Source organism: Elephas maximus, chromosome 13, assembly GCF_024166365.1.
Source record: "Elephas maximus indicus isolate mEleMax1 chromosome 13, mEleMax1 primary haplotype, whole genome shotgun sequence".
NCBI classification, from domain to species: Eukaryota; Metazoa; Chordata; class Mammalia; order Proboscidea; family Elephantidae; genus Elephas; species Elephas maximus.
Genome location: NC_064831.1, coordinates 56,443,336 through 56,459,546, shown reverse-complemented (window position 1 = coordinate 56,459,546; position 16,211 = coordinate 56,443,336). Strand labels below are relative to the sequence as shown.

The window sequence follows — 16,211 nt, the reverse complement described above, 5'->3', positions numbered from 1 at the left end:
AAGCCCTTAGCCCGTGTGCCTGGCACACAGACACCAAACAACCTAAAGACAGATCAATAAACAGGTGTTTTCATTAGTACCTGAGATTTAACAACAAAATATTTAAAAAATCATTTACACCATTTTTAATAAAAAAATATTTTATCCTGAAAGTTGGGAGTCAAAATGTTCCATTTTATGGGTCAATGGGATAAACTTATCCTTGGTGTAGTATCTAAGGATACTGCTACAGGGATATGGTATCTGCCTGTGGAGCAGATGAAATTAAACCAAGAGTAATAGGTTCTCTACTTCTATGAGACAAATTGTAGTGGGTCAAGATTATGCCTAAGTAAATGTTTTTAAGCTTCTATACCTATTGGAAAAACTCTGGTGGCATAGTGGTTAAGTGCTACAGCTGCTAACCAAAAGGTCGGCAGTGCAAATCCACCAGGAGCTCCTTGGAAACTATGCAGCATTAAATGACAGCCAGGACGTTTTCTATTTTTGGTCACTATGAGTCGGAATCGACTCAACACTGCTAGGTTTATTCTTGGTAAAGATCTGGCTGCCACATTATAGGAATTACTGCTAAGATTAAAAACAAGTGTATAGTCCCGATTAGAATGGGAGAAAAATGTAGAAAACTAAAATTCATAAAACAGTCCAGATTTACTGGACCGATAGAGACTAGAGGAACACCAGAGACTATTGTTCTAAGGCACCCTTTTAACCTGGAAATGAAACCACTCCCGGAGGTCACCTTTCAGCCAAATAACAGATTGGCCTATAAAATAAACACCTGTGAGGAATGTGCTCCTTAGAACAATAACTATCTGAGACCAAAGGGGCAACATCTGCCCAAAAGCAAAGATGAGAAGGCAAGGAGGGGCAGGGAAACTGGAGGGATGGAAACGGGGAAGGCTGGGTGGAAATGGGGAGAGTGCTGACACATGGAGGGGGACAGCAAGAGACAGCAGCCAATGTCCAGGAACAATATGTGTATGAATTGTTGAACAGGAAAATAACTTGCTGTGTAAACTTTTACCCAAAACAAAATGTTCCAAAAAAAAAAAAAAACAAGTGTACAATACTCCCTCCCATTCCTCTACCCCTTCAAAAGAGGAATACCGTGTATCTATGGAGAAGCCTTTGGCTTTAGCACATTCCCGGAGTTCAGAAAAAAACTCCTGGTGTGGAGGAGGGTGTTGGCGCAACAAGGCCTGATGAGGGAAGCTCTCCCAGATCTTCTTGGCCACCCAGTGGTTGGCCAGGATCATGCATTCGGCCACCGTCTCATGGACTTCCAGGGGCTCCTTGGGGATGAGGTCGTGAATGTTCTTTTGTTCATCTAGCTGTACACGAACCTCTACTCCCTCAAGTTCCAGGGCACCGCAACGGTCTCGTTTGGCTCGGACATGGCGAGCTATGTCGGTCAGTTTTCCAATTGCCCACACTAACTCTTCCAGCTTGGCTTGTCTGCTCTTCTCATCCAAGTCTTTGAATTCCGGAATATCTTCAATAACGCTGAAGTTTCCATCCAGTAGTTCCTGGGCTGCTTCATAGAACAGTTTGTATGTTGATCGAATGATGGTTCTGCCATACCACACTTTCTTAACTTCATAGGAGGTTGCATCCAACTCCCACATGACACTGACAGCATACCTACAAAACCAGTAATGGCGACAACATCACTATTCAGCTTTCCCATTTTTGAAGCAAGCAGAATTCGACCTTAAATGTAACTTGAAAGAAATGACATTGCCACAAGTTTCTGCCCTAATGTCTCAATCCAACCACCCCACCACTAAATTAAAAACTTATTTTGAATTAAAACAAAGCCAGACGAACTTCTGCTGAGCCCTGAACAAACATGACATGAGTGTACGTGTGATGTTATAAGCCTCACGTTACAGTCCTCCATGTTGATTAGATAGCACGGCACAGATGGAGTCAAGTCTGTTTGGCTCCCCAGTAAAGAGAGCAAAGCCTTTCAAATCCTACAGGATGAAACTGAACTATGACGTCAGTCTTGATGGTAGGTTAATTAGCAAGAAAATGAGCGAGTAAAGAACATTTTGCCACCAAATCATGCTTTTTAAAAACATACACAAAATGGGCAACACACATAGAAAACAAAGGGCTAGTTTCCTTAATAAATACAGAGCTCCTATGAATCAGTTAGAAATAGATCGAAAATTTAAAAGAAAATTGGGCAAGAAAAAAGAAGTAGTTTACAGTACATAAATAGCTCTTATATATACAAAAAATGTATAACTTTGTAGGAGAGCAGTGGGATGCAGACCTCAAATTTTCATAAATAGACCAGACTTAATGGTCTGACTGAGACTAGAAGGACCCCAGAGGTCTTGGTCCCCAGACCTTCTATTAGCCCAAGACTGGAACCATTCCCAAAACCAACTCTTCAAACACGGATTGGGCTGGGGTATAAGACAGAAAATGATAACTGGTGAGGATTGAGCTTCTTGGATCAAGTAGACACATGAGACTATGTGGGCAGCTCCTGTCTGGAGGGCAGATGAGAAGGCAGAGGGGAACAGAAGCTAGCTGAATGGATATGGAAATACAGGGTGGAGAGGAGTGTGCTGTCTCATTAGGGGCAAAGCAACTAGGAGTATGTAACAAGGTGTATATAAATTTTTGTATGAGAGACTGACTTGATTTGTAAACTTTCACTTAAAGCACAATAAAAAATTTAAAAAATGTTTAACTCTATTCACAGTAAAAAAAAAATGTAAATTAAAACAACTTTGAGATACTATTTTTCATCTATCAAATTGGCAAAGATAAACACAACATATGTGTTGGCAAGGCTGTGGGGAGAATGTAGTTGGTGCCATCTCTATGGAGGACAATTTAATTATATTTATCTAAACACAAATGCATGTGTCCTCTGACACAGCAATACCACTTCTAGGAATTTATCCTTCAGAGAGACTGTACGTGTAAAAACGTGACATGACCTATGTTCAAAGCATTTCAGTACAGCTTTGTTTGTAACAGCAAAAGACTGGAAACAACCCCAACTTCCACAGATAAGTGGCTGTTATTAATACGGAATGATAGCCAAAATGCATAAAGTTTTTTTTTTTCTTTAGAAAAGCAAGGTAACTGAACGTATATATAATGCCACCATTTGTAAAGAAAGAAAAGATATCCATATTTGCTTGTGTGTGTATACATATAACCAAAACCAAACCAAACCCATTGCAATCAAATCGATTCCGACTCATACCAACCCTTGAGGACAGAGTAGGGTTTCTAAGGAGCTGCTGGTGGATTTGAACCGCTGACCTTTTGGTTAGCAGCCAAGCTCTTAATCACTGTGCCACCAGGACTGTATATACATATATATATCTAAAAAGATACATAAGAAATCAGTAACTGAGAGAGAGAGAGAGGAGGGAGGCTTTCACTAGGTATCTTTTAGAAACTATGAATTTGGTACTAAATGATTTTATTCCCTATTCAAAGATAAATACAAATAACTACAACGAATACACAAACAAAAAATTCCCTTAGTTCATGACCCTCATGCAAAATAGCCTCAACCAGAGGAAACATATGCACACATACACAGCTCCGAATACAAAGCCATATGGATTTGTTCCCAGACTCTGGCGGACTTTAAAGAAGAGTGGTGCAGAGGGGTGCGTAGATAGAGGAAAGCGGGGGTGAGGAGTGGGATAGTAACTGCGTATTAGAGGAACAGAAGGAGGGCAGATGCAGGGAGCATCAGGTACCACAGAAGAGCCAAGACAAGTTCTGAAGACAAATAATAATAATAAAAATAAAACAGCAAACAAACTCACCTATCGACACCTCCCAGGAGGGAACACAAATCAGCACTGAGGATGGAGGGCAGCATGTCATAGCGACGATCTGCTAAGTAATAGGTGGTGGCCCTGTGAATAGCACACAAGATGTATGTGACCTTCAACAGTGAGAAGGAGAACCGCTGCCTGCGGGCTGTGGTGAAGTAAACAACCAAGATGGCAGCACAGAACCCCCAAGGCTGCTGCTTTTTCATAAAGTGTAGCGGACTGGGTGATAAAGCTATTCCCATGCTCCCACTTTTCTAAGTCATACTGCTCTTTGTTGAATATTTGTCCACTGACACAAAAAAGAAAGAAAAAGCCTTCTTCGCTGACACGAATTTTAGTTATGTAAGAAAAATAAAAGGTAATGCTCTAGTATTTATACTACATTATAATACCATATTACTGCATGAAAAATTTAACTATTGCGACTGAGTAAGAACTAATGAGTGAAAAGGTTATGTTGAAAAGGGAGAGAGAAACCCATCGAGGTACTGCTTTTCTGAAGGAAAAGGGCAAGTGGTCCTCAATGTTTTTTTCTTGAAAGGAATCTTTAGAATTGCACAAATGTGAAATCTTTGTTGTAAAAACCTGAAACTAGCATAGCTACAAAATATGTTACAGTCACATATATATTCTATTGTAACACTGATTTCAAACAGCATTACCTTGTTCTAGCTTCAGTATCAATATAAGAATTTGGTGCCACAAAGTGCGTCACGTCTGCAATGTGGACTCCAAGTTCCAGGTTGCCATTATTTAAGGTTCTGACTGAGAGTGTGTCATCCACATCTTCGCAACCTTTGGGGTCAATGCTGAACACAAGGTGGGTTTTCCTCAAGTCTTTACGTTCTCGTTCCTCTTCAGGACTCACCTTCCAGGGATTTTCTGGTGTGTTCACTGGCATCTTACACATCTGTTCAAAGAGAGGCCGAATATTCAGTAATTCATGCCCGAGAAGTTTCTATAGGAATCTACTTCCTTACACTCTCTCTGAGACCTCATAGAAATTCCATTCATTCCCAATTACCTTCTGCAATCAACCTATGGTCACTTTTTAGAATCAGTAATTATTTATTGGATGCCTAAAACAGGTCAAGTACAGGGCTCGGCTCTGGAAAGCCAAGAGTCAGTAGGAAAGACACAGTCCACAGTCCTTGAGGGGGAAACTCACAGTCTAACAGGAAATGTCCAACAACTCCCACTAGCCTTCTCAGTTGTGGGGGCTGGAGTAAGAACAAGTGGGTGGTTTATAAAGAGGATAACATCTACCCCGTTTTCAAATGATCCATTTTTTAAAATATAGTTGAACTTTTCATTCAAGTCAAGCCGTTGGGTGGTGGGTGGGGGGAGGACCAAAAAAAAACAACATGTCCCAAATATTAAAAGCTTAAAGATAATCTAAACAGGACCAATCTGGACATTTTCTCTCCATTATTACCTTTTTAAGCTATCAATTCACAGTTAACTAGGCTAAAAGGGAAGAGAAAATTCTAGTCCCATTAAGTGTAATCCACGTAGTATTTTATTCTAACATTTTCGCTAAGAGCTGCCAAACAAGTCAATAAATAATTTCCAGAAACTAATGTTAAGCATAAACATTTAATAATGTAAAATATTCTCAAATATTTTACTATTATAGCTACTGTTCTGTCAAAAACTATAATGAAAATAAGAATGCCTCTATACTCTTGATGGCAACGCAAAACTGGTCTAATTTTTCTGGAGAACAATCTGCCAATACGTAACAAAAGCTACTTAAATTTTTTATGCTCTTTGACTTGGTAATCTCACTTTAATAATTACACTCCAAAGAAATGATCGAAAGGGGGAAAAAAAAAGCAATGTTTATAAAAATGTTTGAAGTAGCATTCTTTAGAATACTGAAAAATTAAACAGCACAAATGCCCAACAATTGAAAAATGTTTAAGCAAACTAGGGTACATCAATACACAGTAATTTGCCATAACTATTAAAAATAAGTAGGCTATGTCAATATATAGAAATAACTTTAAGTGAAAGAAGCAGAGCACGAAACAGTATGCGCACACTACGAATATTGCTATGTAAGAATAAACACAATTTATGGGGACTTTAAAATATCATAAAGTGAGGAAAATAACCAAATGCTTTATGTTTATGGAGTATCTGTTTTCTGTAAAGGTTACAAAAACTTTCATAATGAGCATGATTTTTCAACTCATGGGTCAGAGATGTATGGCACCTGGGAAGCTGCCGCCTGTGGCCTTGTGCAGGGCTTTTGTGCAGGTGAGTGATTCTGCTAGCAAGTGTAGCCCAGCTGGGGCTGCAACTAGGCAGTCTTGTAGTTGCCAGCAATGGATGTACAGATTGTAAGACTGACGTACCATGTTTAAGCACAGATAGAAAATATAAAAATTGAGAGCTCTGAGGCTATAGGAGAATAATTTTGCTCTTGAAGCTGACTTCAGTTGGGTCCAAATACAGAAAAAAGAGGAGTGAGATTTTTCCATTTTCTGTGGCTTTAGGCAGTGGATTATGACATAACGCAAAGATTTTTCTTAATGATGAAACAAACAATAACAGCAACAAAAGCAAAAGGAAAATGTACACAATGTCTGTCACTAGACCAAAGGCCTCTGGGAAATCTGACCTGAGCTTCTGAGAAAGGGACAACGGAGATACTGTTTTCCACCAAGATGGTTGCAATTTCCCCTTCCAGATCTCTGATTTTTCCTAAAACCCGCACAAAATGACCGTTTGGATACACGGATGTCGACTCCCAGGAATCGATACGCACAACCACCCTGAAATCCTACACAAAGGGGAAAAGTGAAACATGAAACCAGCAGCAGGAGTTAAGTGGATCAATTAGAGAATCAAACAAGAGCTAAACAGCCAGCACAGAGTTCCAAGGAAAGTACAGCAGCCAATCTGCAAGTGGTGGCGTGTTTCTGTTTTGTTTTTTGGTTCTTTGATTTTACTGAATTGCCAGACAGTCTGTAAATACCTGGCTCAGTGCTTTGGAGGGCATTACAGCTCTACGTCAAATAAGTGGGCTGGAACTTTTAGTTCCTAAAGAAAGTCAATTGTAATACATTCTTGTTAACACTTGAGGATACAAGGGAAAAACCCAATCATGTATAGTCCAAATGAAGTTTTAAAACAAAAGTCTCAAGTTTTTTGGGGGGGGGGGCGATGAGGAGTTACTTTCTAATTTCTTTGAAGTCTTAGGACACCATTTGGTAGGGAAGAGGCTATCAGTGTGAGCTGAACCCCCCACTGCCCAAGAATCCTGGCAAACCATGGAGGTGGACAGCATTGTAGTTTCAACTGGCCTAGGAGAGGATGCAACAAGGTTTCGAGATGCAGAAGTACACAATGACTAGGTGACTGCCTGGGGACATCCTGTTTTAGTGTCTCATTTACAACCTGCAAAACACCAGGTGAATTAATCGGGCAATGCCTACACTCTTCGCCACAAGTAAATGTTAGTTTCTAACTTTCCTGTTTATGTCTCCTCTCCAGTGCTATATTACTTTATGGATAATCAATCCTGTAAAGTACCACTGTATCATCCCCACAGGGCAGAGTGATCGTATTTCGATATCGCTTGCTGGAAGAAAGCTTGTTAGTGCTGGCAAAGCGTATCTATTGGAAGTTTCTGTGTCGGACAGCTGGATAATGTATGTCCCCTCTGGATGTCCTAACACAGCTCTTTCTAGGACGGCTTCCCTCTGCCCTGCATTTATTAACCAAGGACGACTTATTAGATGGTTCTTTTATATTTAGAATTTTTAAAAAAGGTATCTCAGAATGCCAGATGCCATCAATAATTTACCTTCTCTTATGCAAAGGAATTAACAATGCTTTCTGGTTCTGCTCAAAAGCCGGCAAACAGGGTGGGGGGAACAGCAGAGGAACCACGTCAACTACCTGGAGGGCTTCTGCTTGCTGAGTGCTAATTCGGATTTTGGGAATTCTGTAATCCCAAGGTGTAACTAGGATTTTCTGGGCATTTTTGCCCTGAGATTGGACCTCTTCTTTGGATGGAAATGTCACCACATAATCCCGCCAGTTCTTCTGAAGGATGCCCACCACTCTGCCTTTGGGGAAACAAGACAAAATGAAGCATTAACTGGCTAGACGCCACCAATCTAGATGCTGACCAGTGCAGCGGTAACAAAGAGAACAAGAAATGCAACGTCCCATTTTTGTTCTCAAGCACATCCGCACGAGACGCTCAAACATATATCTCTGCCAATTGTTATGGTAGCATTTTGTTTTTGAGATGCGTACTTTTTTTTTTTAAGGTGGGCACTCTTTTTTGTATATAACATTGTTAGTATGCTCTTTCTTCTGCTCACTTGCCCCACTTTCTCATTTACCCTTATCTTATCAATCGCAGGTTTAGGTATGCTGGGAAAAGTCAATGATTTTTACTCTTTTTTTAACCTGTGCCTTCTACCGGGCATATTCACGGTCTCTCCTGCATTTTCCCACCAGCCAAGATCATTTGGTCCAAGATCATACATACGAAAGTATACCAATCGTAAGTCTGATATACATTTTTAATCATCACTGGTTTAAGTCGAGAAAAACAAGCTTTAATAGTTAAAAGTGCTCTTTTCCTTTCACAATTACTTCTTGAACCTCTACCAAGAGCAAGGCTGTTCTAGAAGCAGGGAATACAGCAGTATCAAAACAAAGTCCCTGATTTCACATTCTAGACTGAGTGTCTGTGGGGTGGGAAACAGACAATGAGAAAATAAATACCTGTGAAGTAGTGATAACTGCTAAAAAAAGATACAAAGTAGGGTGAGGCAGAGGTTCAGAAGTAGCAATTATTTTAAATAAAGTGACATTTGAGCAGAGAATTGAATCAAGCGAGGGAAAGTGGTGTCAAGATGTTTGGGGAAAGTTTGTTCTAAGTGGTGGAAAGAATGAGTAGGTCAACGTGGCTGAAGTAAAAGACACTGACAGGGAGAACGACAGGAGGCAGCCCAAGCTTGTGGGACCTTGCAGGCCGTGGCCTCGCAGGCCGTGGCCTCGCAGGCTGTGGCCTCATAGGCTGTAGTAAGGACTTTGGGTTTTATTCTGAGAGAAACAGGAAGCAACCACTGTAAAGTTTTGAGCAAAGCCATAACAGGACCTACCTTACCTTTAAAAGGATCACTGTGGCTACTGTGTAGAGAAAAGACTACGTGGGAGCAGGGGTGGTAACAGGGCGACTAGTGGGGAGGCTGCTGTGATGATCCAGCCACAGGGTGCAAGTGGACCCATTTAGGAGAAGACTGGTAAAGTGTGGGAAGTGGTTGACTTCAGGCCGTGTGTTAAAGTTAGAGGTGGCAGGATTTGCTGATGTGTAAATGGAAGAGAAAAGTCAAGGATAACTCCAAGGTCTTTGGTTTGACCTACAGTGACAATGAACTTGCCATTCTTGGGGAACACTGGGAAGAGCAGCTTTGGGGTAGATATTAGGAGTTTGTTATCAGGCATGTTAAGTTTGCGATGCCCTTTAGACGTCCAAGGAAAGATGCCAAATAGATAGTTGAGTAGACAAAACTGGAGGCTGAGGAAGGGGTCTGGGCTGGAGATATAAAGCCATAGGACTGAATGAGATCTCCTAGGGAGAGAGTGTAGAGAATAAGAGAACCAGAGCAGAAACACGGGGCACCCAAGAGGACAACGATATGGAGAAGAACCAGCAAAGGAGGAGTGACTGGTGGGGTTGAAGACTGGTAAGAGTGTGGGAATACCAGAAGCCAAAGAAGGAAGTAGTTGGTGATGACAAGGACTGAAAACTGACCAATGCATTGGCAACGATCACTGATGACCTTGACAAGAGCGGTTCTAGAGGAGTGATGGGGAAACCCTGAATGAAGTGGCTTCATGAGAGAATGGGCAGAGACAGTGCACACAGAAGCAGAGAAAAAGGTTGGTAGCTGGAGGGGGATGTGGGACCCAGGGAGGGTTTTTGTTTTCTTTTCTTTTAAATGGGAGCTACTACAGCGTATTTGGGTACTAATGAGAATAAAATAAACCTGCAGAGGGAGAAACCAATAATGGAGAAGAGATGATGTCATATTAATAATCGTAATGTTTCTGGGTTGTGAAGGAGGGAAAAATATACATCCCACAGGAAAAACGGGTCACAAGGTGATGGTCCAGCTGGCTCACCTGTAGGCATGGGCTCACTCGGGGACTCGCCTGAGGCCTTGTCCTCATTGTCGCTCTCACCCAGGGCGGTGGTTCTGCCTTTCCATTCATCCTTAGGGAGCAGCTCCACAGCCACCACGTCTCCATGAATCGAGCGGTTTCGAGCCTTCATCCCATGGATTAGGATGTCACTGACTAAATCTGTGTTTGGGGCAGCACGGAGAATCCTCATCAAGCCAAGAGGGATGCCGCACCAGCGAGACACTTCGATCATAGTGTACTTGCAGTCTAGTCAGCACTCCTTCGGGGGTGAGGGCAGACTTCTTTCCCTCCACAGGCGGGCGGGCGCGGAAACGCTGCCTCCTTCAGTTGTCCTCTGAGGAAGGCATGAGTTCCCTGCACGAAACTATGGAAGCCTGCTGGAGTTTTGTCAGGGCCCTTCCCTCCGGGAGCCCACAGAGCTGAGCAGGTGCTCAGGGCTGATGAACCACGGATGCCGAAGGCCTCAGAGGGAGAACCCTGACAAGCGCAAGCCCTTCAAAAGCATTATTTCTCATTCTCCCTCAACACAGCCATGCTCCTTTGACTACTGTTTTTTTTTCTTTTTACCCTGCCAGTACAGAACTAAGAACTATAATATATTGTGATATAATTTATCCATACCCATTTTCCTTTTTATTATTTTTTTTTATGATTTCAATAAGGCAACAGCACACACTGAGGCAGTGCAGGGTAACGTCTTAAAAGCCGACTCTGGAGCCAGACTGCCTCTGCTGAAAGCTCACCTCTGCCACTTAGTGGGGTGTGGCACTGGGCAAGTTACTTTGTTTCTATTTTCCTTTCCTCACATGTAAACTGTAGAAAACAATGACAACAAAGTACCTGGTCTACAGTAAGCACTCAATATAATGTTAGCTATTATCATTTTTAAAAGTGTATCACAACAAAATCAGAAATTTTTTTTATAGACAAAAAGCAAAGAAAAACAAAAGCAAACCAACCAGCCCTGATCCCGCCTTCCCACCGTATGTGAAGATGTATGACATGTAACTTTGCTTTCTTTATTGTGTGATATCAGAATGAATAAAGTGGTACCAAGATTGATATAAGGTTTATACACAACCTGAATCTTTACTGCTAGCTCCTTGAAGCCGAACAAAAGCTTCCATTTGTGCTCTGTGTTTGTTGACGTTCAGAATTCCCTAAAATCAGAAAAATCAATTTTTCAGTCTGATTTACCTCCAAAAGGTCCAGTTTAAAAAAAAACCTCTATGAAAATATTCTTATGTATTTTCCTCCCATAATATTCTCCCCGTGTCTGTGATTCCTTTCTTTAGGAATAACATTCAGCACCAAGCTTTCTTTTTTCCAGAGAAAAACGCTAACATTTTGAACTACTCCCAGCTATACTGAGTGCTGACAGCACCACGCCCTATCTTACCGAAGTGGTACGTCATCTTTAAAAACCTTCTTCCTCAAAATATCCTCCCAGGAATGCCATTAACTTTACCACCAAGTTTTAAGGTGGCCTGGCTAGGCACCCTCATTTAAAATACCCAGGCTCTAGAGAGGGGCTTGAGTGTGGTGGTTCTCAAACAGCCTGCGTAAAAATCGCCTGAGACGCTTGTTAAAAATATAAACGCCACGATGGAACAGTTCTTTATCTTGATTATGGTGGTGGTTACACCAATCCACACGTCACAAAACTATATAGGACCCCCCCCCGCGCCCACCTCACACACACGCACAAATGACTGCATGTAGAGCTGCTGAAATCTGAGCAATAACTTAATCATGTTCCTTCCCACTATCTTGACAGCGTCTGGGTTCTGGGTTCTGGGGGTGTTATGAAGGGACCCTTGAAGGGGGTAGAAAAATGCCAAAGTAGTGAAAAAGCTACATTTCACCAATTTTACAATCCTGCCGAAACTCTGAACCTTCCCATTAGGAGCTGAATGGATAAACAAATTCAATGGAATACTATGCAATAATAAAGAACAACGATGAATCCACAAAACATCTCATGACATGGATGAATCTGGAGGGCATTATTGCTGAGTGAAATAAGTCAATTACGAAAGGACAAATATTGTATGAGATCACTATTATAAGAACTCAAGAAAAGGTTTACAAACAGGAAAAAAAAAATCTTTGATGGTCACAAAGGAGGAAAGGGGCGAGTAGGGGTTATCACTAGCTAGATAGCAGACAAGTTAACTTTGATGAGCAGAAAAACAACACACAGTATAGAGGAAGCAAAGGAGAAAGAAGAAAACCAAAGACAGAAGGAAAATACTAGTCCAAAGGCCTAATGGACCACTGGAACCACAGCCTCCACCAGCCTGAGCCCAGAAGAACAAGATGGTTCCCTGCTACCATCACCAGCCACTCTGACAAAGATCACAATAGACGGTTCTGGACAGAGCGGAGAAAAACGTAGAACAAAATTCAAATCCACAAAAAAGACCAGACTTACTGGTCTGACGGAGGCTGGAGGAACCCCTGAAACTATGGTCCTTACACATCCTGCTAACTCAGAAATGAAGCCACTCCCAGGGTCCACCTTTCAGTCAAAGATTAGACAGGCCCATAAAACAAACAATAACACATGTGAGGAATGTGCTTTTTTAGTGTAATCAAGTATACAAGAACAAATGGGCAGCACCTGCCCAAAAGCAAAGATGAGAAGGCAGGGACAGGAAAAATGGACAAATGGACACAGGGAACCTAGGGTGGAAAGGGGGAGAGTGCTGACACATTACAGGGATTGCAACCAATGTCACAAAACAATTTGTGTATAAATTTTTGAATGAGAAAGTAATTTGCGCTGTAAACTTTCACCTAAAGTACAATAAAATAAAATTTAAAAAAAGGTAAAAAACAATTAAAAAAAACCCCAAAAAACTCTGAACTTTGATTAAAAAATATGTCTTTTTCCTCGTGACAGGAGGCATTTATGAGGCGACTTCCACACTCCTCTTCTGTGATGCTTAATAGGTAACACATCATTACAGAGTAGCTCCACAGTGAACACCGATGTCTACAGGAAGACTGACTCCCAGTCACTTTCAAGATTGACAGCCCTGGCTTACTGGGGCCAGGGGAGCCGTTGTGACACCATCTTGTTTGCAGCCTTTGAAAATGGAGGCCTGTGGGAGGCAATGAGGAGAACACTGCCTGGGCGGTCCCGATGCTGCGTCTGCATGACCATCCTCACCTGGATATAGCGTCCAGACTTAATCCCAGCTTCTAACACTTCCAGGGGAAGGTGCTCCGGGTACTCCTTCCCTCGGCTCTCCTGGCTTTCATTCTCTCTCTCCCGTCGAGACTGAAGGATCGAATCGCAAAGCTCATGGGCGGCCTTTAAGTCAGGCCAAAAACTGTCCAGGTAATTCTGCATTGAATAGAGGCACAAGAGAAACATGGTCAGAAGACAATGAGTCTTCACTGTAGTAGCATTACAAAAAAACCTGGGACAGGAACTGCTGGCATGACATTTTGTGGAGGTGTTAAATGAGCATTACCTTCCAGGGCCTAACGCTACCAGTTCATTTTCTACTACCTCATTCACCCCTGACGCCTTGCCAAATGGACCTCCGGGAGACCATTCCACCACAGAACGCCGCCACCTCCCAGATTACTTTGCACTTCCAAATCTCTCTCCACACACATGCATGGCACACACACACCCAGGCAGCCCGTCTTTCCGTGTATCTCATGGCTTCAGACGATGGCCTACAGTGAATGAATCAAGAGGAAAAGCTCCTATGTGGGTATTCTTGTCTTTTTTGTTTGTTTGTTTTGAAATATTCGAAGTTCGTAAGAAATTTAAATAAGCAGGTAAAAATGGAATAGAGTGACATGTATGAGCAAGTCCCCCTCCTCAACCCACTGGCAATGCCAAATTAGCAGAAAGGAGGAAAGTTGAGGTGTCTCTGCTCTTTGGTGTTAGGCTTTTCCCTCCTCCTACGCTCCCTGAAGACTGAGCCTTCTTTTGTGACTATCCACTGATCCAGCAACAGTTCCCATGTGGGTGACTCAATGTTGTTATTAGTGTGTTGACTTGGTTTAAAACAACTCTGAAACAAGTGGCCAGGGCCTTCTCAACTAAATTATTGAATATCATTGCACCTTGTGATATAAGTCTTTCAGGGAGGCCCTAGATGAAACACCAAGGCGACCACCCAAAGAGGATGGTATGGTGGCATTGTCAATGATACATCTGAAATTTGTACCTCCTACCCCTGCTATGTTCCCAGAAACATTCCCTCAAACGTTCCCTCAAGTGGTTGACTCTTGCTGAATAAAATCAAATTTATATGTGATTCTTAGCTTTAAGTCTAAGGTAGATTCTAGCACGTTCTCTTTTCTCAAATAAAAAAGAAAATATATTATCCTTATTGCCAACTCCAGCACTTTCCCCACTACTTTTAGGGTCCTGTTCAAACTGCTTCTTTTCTTCCCTCATCTTTCCAGAAGTTCTGTATGTACTAAGGTCAGTACCCCAGTTCTACGACCACTTATCAACACCAACATATCATTATGAACCACCTCTTCAAGGGGGATCTATTGTCTTCACTCTTCTCCATTAAACTTCAAGTCCCCAGAGAAAATTCTGGGCTTCCCTCTCATCTGAACTCACAACATCTGCTATTATTCACCTCCATGAAGCCCTAGGTCGCACAGTTTGCTTGAGAAACGCTATACGAAATAAAACTGTACTATAAAAAAAAAAAAAAAAATACCACCAGACTACAAAGAAAAGTAATTTTCACAGAAAGTAGAAAAATGTAATTTTAGTCAACTGTAGTCCTCTGCAGGAACAAGACATGATATATTGTAACAGAAAAAACAAGTGACATTTCTATTAATATCCAGCAGCCCTAGAATTCTCTGCCACGCAGGAACACTTTCTTATAGCAGGGCCAAGAAAATTCTATTGGCGGATCTTTAGCAATACATGCACCTGGGAACCCTTATAGAATCTACAATTCAAAATCCAACTAGACTTTCTGAAAACTGACAGGGGTGATGGCAGGCCTTGTTCTAGTTTCTAGATGTTATATATATATATATATATATATACCAGTGGAACTTGAGAGGCCAATATCAATTGAGAGATAAACAGTCGTCCTGTTTGCCTGAACGGAACCTAAGAGATAGGAAGAACTCTGAAACTAAGGCAGCCCAAAGAAACTGTCACTGATAATGCTGCTCCCATCTGTGATCTGTACCCCAAGCTGATCCGACAGCCTCCACATAAATAATACCACATCCTGACCCCTTCATTGACCCCTGTTTAGTTCCAATGCATTCACAAGTGGGGCAGAGTGAAAACAGCTGAAAAACGAGGCTGGCCTTAAAACAGTGTTTCTTGTGTGTTTGTCAGTGTGTTCGTCAGTGTGTTCAGAAAAACAATTTGGAAGGCAGTATACCCTGGTGCTTAAGAGCCAGAACTTCAGGTCAAACAGCCTGGGTTCTCCAGCTATACCACTTCCTAGCTGTGTGACCTTGGGCAAGTTGCTTGGCTTTTCTGAGCTTCAGTTTCTTTACCAATAAAATGGAGATAAAACACCTACCTCATAGAGTTAAATGAAATAATACATGTAATGTACTTGGAACAGTCCTTGGCATAGAGTGACCACTGAATATATGGTGGCTATTTTTTTTTTTTATTATAATTAGGTCAGGGGAGAAAGATGTGGTACTGTTTCCATAAAGACTACAGCCTTTGAAACTCTATGGGGCAGTTCTGCTCTGTCCTACACGGTTGCTATGAGTATCGGAATTGACTCAAGAGCAGTGGGTTTGTTTTTTTTATTTTTATCACCATTAGGTGGAACCATATAAAATTGCTGTTTTGTAGGTCAAATACAAAAGAATATTGGCAATTGTATAAGATTCAACCTACTATTGTTATTATAAATACAAAAATGACTTTACTATCAGCAGGGGCTTATTGGGCTGAAGTCTTGGATGCTGTGGGCCTTGCAGTCACAAGCATCCTCTTTGAACTTGCTAAAGTCAAGATTAATTACTTGGGGATAATAAAGACATGGAACTTTTTTAAAATTGAAATATAAGGTTTATTCTGAGCAGTTATTCTATATGTACATAGGGAGGCCATTCTGATTTAAAAAAAAAAAGGCAAATGGTTCGAAGTAGGCTAGTTACAATGAGGCTTATAAAAAGAAGAGGAGGGAGAAGAATAGAAGATCAACTATTGGCTAATCTTAACATGACTGACTGAACCCT

At 41.5% G+C, this 16,211-nt stretch overlaps 1 protein-coding gene across 4 annotated transcripts in view; it reads right to left on the bottom strand.

The window, feature by feature from the left end:
* DIS3L (DIS3 like exosome 3'-5' exoribonuclease) overlaps positions 1-16,211 on the bottom strand; it is a 30,963-nt gene that overhangs the window by 4,477 nt on the left and 10,275 nt on the right. For 2 of the 4 annotated variants that reach the window (XM_049905800.1, XM_049905804.1), the window contains exons 5-12: positions 13,174-13,350; positions 11,080-11,158; positions 9,978-10,157; positions 7,731-7,903; positions 6,451-6,612; positions 4,487-4,734; positions 3,813-3,905; positions 1,111-1,644 (exon numbers count right to left, since the gene is read on the bottom strand). In XM_049905800.1, the coding sequence (XP_049761757.1) occupies positions 1,111-1,644; positions 3,813-3,905; positions 4,487-4,734; positions 6,451-6,612; positions 7,731-7,903; positions 9,978-10,157; positions 11,080-11,158; positions 13,174-13,350 (1,646 nt within the window). The remainder of the gene's footprint in view (positions 1-1,110; positions 1,645-3,812; positions 3,906-4,486; positions 4,735-6,450; positions 6,613-7,730; positions 7,904-9,977; positions 10,158-11,079; positions 11,159-13,173; positions 13,351-16,211) is intronic. The other 2 variants (XM_049905801.1, XM_049905802.1) reach the window with 2 other exon arrangements.